This window comes from Montipora foliosa, chromosome 5 (assembly GCF_036669935.1).
Source record: "Montipora foliosa isolate CH-2021 chromosome 5, ASM3666993v2, whole genome shotgun sequence".
Classification (NCBI taxonomy): domain Eukaryota; kingdom Metazoa; phylum Cnidaria; class Anthozoa; order Scleractinia; family Acroporidae; genus Montipora; species Montipora foliosa.
Genome location: NC_090873.1, coordinates 13,919,458 through 13,926,115, shown reverse-complemented (window position 1 = coordinate 13,926,115; position 6,658 = coordinate 13,919,458). Strand labels below are relative to the sequence as shown.

The 6,658-nt window shown below is 42.6% G+C and overlaps 1 protein-coding gene across 1 annotated transcript; it reads left to right on the top strand.

Moving 5' to 3' along the window:
- The first annotated feature begins 4,318 nt into the window (after positions 1 to 4,318).
- Positions 4,319 to 5,953, top strand: LOC138002177 (uncharacterized). Its single transcript, XM_068848259.1, has one exon. It carries the CDS (start codon positions 4,448 to 4,450, stop codon positions 5,951 to 5,953), a length of 1,506 nt encoding a protein of 501 aa, XP_068704360.1. The 5' UTR covers positions 4,319 to 4,447.
- Positions 5,954 to 6,658: the final 705 nt, after the last annotated feature.

Below are 6,658 nucleotides of genomic sequence, written 5' to 3'. Positions count from 1 at the left end.
GTGAGTCAAGCAGAATTTTAGTATGACAAGTTCTTGTGGTGTAAGAGCATAGGTAGAGAGGTTACTTACCGTTTCGGTGGATCTAAAGGGGAGCACTGAGTTTCTCGTAAGCCGTTCAAGAATCTTCGTATGCTCCTTAATAATCTAAGCAGCAGCTTTAATAACATTGCGGCTAACCGCTCGTTGAAGAATGTAATAGTCAACGCCGTTCAGGATGCTGCTAGGATATGTTCATTAAGAGGTCGTTTTTCATACGCAGGAGCTGTCTATGTTCTCTTGTCAGTCTTGTAATAGCACCTTTTCAATAAACGTTTCCTGATTGCAAGATTATCACGTGTACTGGTGTTATGTATTGTAAAAAATAAGAACTTCGGAAACACCTTGAAGAGGGGGACATTGGGGTGTATTAGAAACCGCAAAACCGAAGAAAAAATCATCCAAAACCGCAAAGAAATTCGGCCAAAACCGAAAACCGCATACAAAACCGTCAGAAAACCGATACAATGGTGGTAAGTGCGGCATACAGAGCAAACTACACTAACACTTTATTTCCTCAAAGTATTTGTGAATGTCATGATCTTGTCTAGAGCTTTCATATCTTTTAGTATCTGCTAAAATTATAGGCTTTATTTCTGCCGCTCTCTCCAGCCCGGACTTTGTGGGCTCATTTTCCGTAAAGCAGCTGGTAATGGAGCCAAGTTAAGTTTGGAGAACTTGCACACAAGTCCTCTCTAAAATTGCAATTTTGCTATTGCAAAAAGCTATAGCTCAGGAAACTTCAATCAAATTCTCTAATTGGACATTTCTATTCGATAACTAAGACCTGACAGTGTGGAGATTCGAATGGAATGTTTAATCTTGGTCCACTGATATGCGATTGCATTGAGGAAGCTAACGGGTACTGTTTTTTCCTTGTTTTACATGGCAGCAGGAAGTTGCTCAAAGGTTAAATGTGGTAATAAACAGATACTTAGTGTCGAATATTGAACCTCACCGCCCCCCGGGGGGGAGGACTCCCATATAAAAAGGGGAGGGATGCTCGTCGGAAATTTTACATTAAACCCTTTAAGGACACCAATCTGGGCGTGGCCCAGGCGTTTTTTGACCCCTAAAAGAAACCCTATTATAACACAAAAAAATGAAAAATACAGCGACTTTTAATGACGGCAAAGACATTATCATCTAATACTTTCGCTTGCGTGAAGAAATATAAAAGTGTAAATATACACTTTTATATTTCTTCGCGCGCAACCCTAAAGGAGATTTTCACGGCTACATATGATTGCGTTTTGGCCAAAACACCCCAAGTGAGACCAAAATCCGAAATTTACACCCCTAAGCGAGACGACGGGCATCCCTCCATTTTTTATATGGGAGTATCCCCCCCCCCCCTCCCGGCACCGCCGTTCCATATCGCGACGTTGCACCAAAGACAAAATTCGCCCATTGTCCCTAATTCATCTTGCTGGCCCTGGGAATTGTTGTCATCTGCACTAACTTCGTCACTACGTTCATCAAATTCTTTCTGGCCTTTATCAGAGTCACTAGCTCCTCACTCATTTCATGCTCGTTCAGATTTTCATGGGGTCCTTCATCTTCATCCACTCCGCACCAACTCGGGCGTCATTCGACACTCGTGATCCCCTACCGTGACATTTAGTTTGTCATGCATTCCTCTCAATAACTTTGGCGTTTCGCGGCTATAGAGTGTTTTCATGTGACGCCTCCGGGAATTGAGCTCTATTATCACTCAAATGTTTTCTTTTGTTTCGGAGGAAAAACAAGGTTAGTGATCACGTGAGTAAAAACAGGCATCTTGTACCCTATGGGACCTTACATTCCATTTATCAGGCCCTAGGACAACCTCATTTCAACTACTGCAATATTGTTTGGGAAACTGTGGAGTAACTTTGCAGGACAAACTGCAAAAACTACAAAACAGAGCAGCCCGTGTCTTGACCTACACTAACTATGACGCTCATGTGAACAATTTATTTGAACTCTTAAGTTGGAAATCTCTAGACTCTCAAAGGCAAATTGAAAGAGCAAACAATGGTATTTAAGTCCCTACAGGGACTAGCACTTGAGTATCTCTGCTCGAAAAATTTCCATCGCGATTCTGGTTATTGTTTGAGAGACTCTGTGAATGAGATAAATGTTCCGCAACCGCGCACAAACTACTACAAAAAACAGCTTTAGCTATTTAGTGGCGCAGTTTTGTGGAACAGTTTGCCATTAGAACTAAGGAAAGCAGAGTCCCTCAATCAACTCAAACGACTGAATAAAGAGGTTATCTAAGCCATTATTCTAAACACGGCATTCATGGAAAGCAGCTTTTATTGTATGATATTGTAAGATAGTTAATGTGGTTTACATAGTTCTATCTATAAGATTTTAATTGTACATATTTTTTTAATATTTCTGATGAATTGCACTGTGGTTAAATAAAGATTAAATAAATAAATAACACTCTATTCGAGATCAATTGCCGCTCAAATCTAAGAAAAACCGAAACCCAAATGGGACAAAAAAGAAAAAGCCAAAAACCACATCGGATAACAAAACCAAAAAACCGGTCGTATTTTTACGAAAACCGAAAACCTGATGCTAAAAAACGAAAAACCCGCAAACCGCAATGAACACCAAAACCGAAAAACCGATCTAAGAAATAGCCAAAACCGAAAATCCTAATGTCCCCCTCCTTGAAGGTATGGCAGTTGTTCAAAAAATTCGAATCCAGCTCGGCTTCGTGGAACTTAATAACGGTGCCCTGCACCATTACTGCTCCGACCGCTCAGAGCGTGGCTTGTGCGCAATGCCAGCAAATCTGTTGGCCAGATTATCAAGGCGCATATGAAGACATACTTAATATAATCAGCGGCACTTCTAAATTCAAGATTTTCAAAGATGATCTGACTTCGTCATAAGAAATGCAGCTACAGCGCTTCCTGAAGAACTCCAGTGGTCAACTGGATACATGTGCGGATGCATATCCCAAGATTTATCCTACTTGCTCGCAACCCACGAGAATCTATGGTATTCCGAAAATTCACAGGCCAAGCGTTCTTGATTCGATGGCACCGTTTAGACCAATTGTCTCTTCCATTGGAACTTATAATTATGAGTTCGATAAGTAATGTTCAAAAAACGAGCAACATTGTTTTATTGGCTTTAAAAATATAAGGCGTAGCCGAGTGTTTTTAGATGCGATAAATTACGTGCTGCGATTTTTTTGAACGGCTTCATAACATTCTACGAAAACCATGTCCCACGGGAGTCTAAACAACGGTTCAAATTGTGAGGGGACGATATCAGCGTACAAGAAAAACAATTGGACCTTATAAGCGGTATGGTAATTTTAAAAGCATTTTTTTCCTTCAGTCCTTATTCCATGTTGTCCATGGTTGAAGGAAGTTGATTAAAAGAGCTGCCTAAGAGAAAGTTCAGAGACCTGAAAATTTCCGATGAAGAAAAGGCACTGTCGTTAAAAATCCGCTTCAAAATCAATTCGATGTCAGAAAATGGTCTTTTAATATTTTCGTACAGTAGCAAAATGCAAGGTTGAACAAGCGGCGAACGAAAAAGCAGGGTTCGACCCTGACCACACAGACCGACCGACCCTGACCGACCCTGTGTCTACACGTCAGATACAGAGAGCGCGGTGTCATGCAAGAGCGATAGGTCCAGGCTTGGCTCCTGAGGAGAAGAAATACCATCGTGTCCGCATTGATATGAGCAAAGTTGATCATTTCGTTGAATTTATTAATCGCCCGTACTTTTTATCAGGATGTATCCTACGGAACTAATTTACTTAAGCTAGACAGTGGCCAGACAATGGAAATGCCAGACGTTGTCCGTACAGTAACTCGTTCTACAATGATTAGTCAGTACATGCAGTTCTGTCAGGAGGAGAGATTTGAACCTCTAAGTCGCACTACCCTCTTCAAGATTCTGGAAGTAAGACAAGCTTCGCAGCGAAAGTCTTTACAAGGCCTCGACAAGACGGCCGCCGATGGCTTTGCAGGTTTCCATAAAATTGAATCGATAGTCGATGATCTAGAGAAATGAGTGATTGACAGGCAATGGTGCACTGAAATCAAGGAAAGGCTAAGGAATGGGAAACGCTATTTGAAAACCAATTTTCGTGTTCATTGCACCCCTGAGGAAGCCTTTTGTCCTGATCATTGTCGCAAGTTCGCACTTAGTGACGAACAAGATCCTGACTTCCCATCAACATACAGAAAGCTGCAGTGACTGCCAAGACCTTCGAAACTTATTCGATGAAGTCGAAGATAGAATTCGAAGTGCCCTGTGGATTCCTTACAGCAATGAAGAACGAGAAGATCTGCTATACGACTTCAAGCTGGCAAAGGCAGATATCTTGCACTGGAAGGCGCATGTTGTTCGTTCCGTTAACCAAGAAGCGGCGAAGCAAGATCAATTGAAGATGATAAGTGTGAATCCAAATTGTGCGCTGATAATAATGGATTGGGCGATGAAGTTTCTTCAGCTTAGATATCGAGAAAAACAGTCCGACTGGTTCGGTAAGAGAGGATTGAGTTGGCACATATCGACGGTGATCACAGGCGATCTTGACGTCAGTGGAAAGCTGGAGATGCAGTCATATGCCCATCTGTTTGATGCATGCCAACAGGATTGGTTCGCTGTGTGTTCTATTCTAGAAAACACATTAGGAGAACTTAAGGCCAAGAAGCCTCACATCACCCAAGTTTATTTGAGATCAGATGAAGCTGGTTGCTACCATAATAATTCTCTAATCGCTGCAGCAAGGAGCGTTGGTGAACGGGTTGGTGTAGACGTTTGTCGCTATGACTTTTCTGAACCGCAATATGGCAAAGACGTTTGTGATCGGATCTTGTGCCCTATGAAAACATGCATCCGCCGTTTCTGCGACGAAGGACACGACATTCTGACAGCGGGGGACATGAGAAGGGCACTACCTGAACGACCAGTGAAGGGTACCTCCGCATGTGTTTGTGAGGTTGACGAAGCGAAGTTAACCCTAGAAGTGAACAAAATAGATGGTTTCAGCAAACTGCACAACGTCCAGATTGACGAGAAAACTATTCGTGTGTGGAAGTCCTACAGAATTGGGCGTGGCAAGGAAATCTCACTCGACCAGCTGGTGACAAGAGATCAAGGGGACACCTGTCTCATAGTTAAGGAAGAGTTTTTCCCTATTCATAATTCACGTGTATACCAAAGCAGAGATTCTGTGGCGGAGGATTCAGATGAAGGCAATCGTCATCACGATTTGGACAATTCGGACATTGAAATTTTTGAATGTTCGGAGCCTGGGTGTGTGAAGAGTTTTCAGCTGTTTTCAGAACTTGAAGCGCATTTAGATGTAGGGGATCACTGCGTTGAGGCTGAAAGACAGTCAGAAACGCTTTACGATACGATTCGTAGAGATTGGGTGGAGAGATTTACTACAACAGTCAACATCACTGAAGATGAGCCTTGCGAACCTGTCCACCAGAGTGAAAGTGAACCGGCGCCCACCACGAGCTGTGTTATTATGGGCTGGGCCCTAACCAAGCAACGAGCAGGATCAACTAGATTCCCCGAGAAAGTTAAAAACTACCTGACGGCAAAGTTTGACCTCGGAGAACAGTCAGGGCTAAAAGCTGACCCTCAGCAAGTTTCCAATGATATGCGGAAGGCAAGAGATGAGCAGAACAGAAAGTTATTTGAGCGAGAAGAGTGGTTGACTAAAAGCCAAGTGCAAGGGTTTTTTTCACGCCTGTCTGCAAACAGAAGAAGAAAACAAGCACCCTCACCTGAAGGTTTGCAAAAGTTCAAAGGAACTCTTTCTAGAGGAAGAAGAAGAAGAGCGACAGCGGCTGATGGAGCACATCTCAGAGGAACTGAGGCCGCAGCATCCCCTTTCATACGACGCCTTCAACTTGTGCGAGTGTGCGAAGAAAAATAAGCTGCATCAATTTAACATGACACTGCTCAAGGATATCTTGCGCCATTATGAAGTACCATTTAAATCAAGAGACAGAAAAAAGGACCTGATAGATCTATTGATGTCATTTGTTCAAGAATACAAATGCTTTAATTAGAGCACTACTGGCATGTAAGTCCATTCAAATCTCAACAAGTTACATCGTCTGGAAATAGGGAGGCAAAACCAATGCAAACTGAACTGTTTTTGTGCGCGTGTGTGTGTGTTTTGTATTTTTCATTTTTTGATGAATGACTAATAGTTGTAAAGCCATTTGTTGGGTACTGATTGAACCCTTTCAACCTCGTCGAACTCACCATCTAACTTTCCACGGGTCGTCTAATCCAGACCGCGCCCTGTTTTCTCAAATGACTCGTTTGCCGCCATGCCGTAAACGTTCAAATTAAAGACGCAAACTACAGTAAGCTAAACGTACCGTGATATTGCCGGCCAAGAGGTGGTATTTCATGAAAATTTACGATGGCATCAATGCAAATAACATATTTTTTTCCTCTTTGCCCCCGGCTGTTGACTGTTGCGCGTCCGGCCCGTACCAAGAACACGGCACTACGTTGTCATGAAAAAGGATTCACCGTGCTCAATGCGATAACCTACTGCACACTAGCTCAGAACATAATTCTGATCATAAACATTATTCTGTACCCAAGTATAATGGTGAGGAACAGA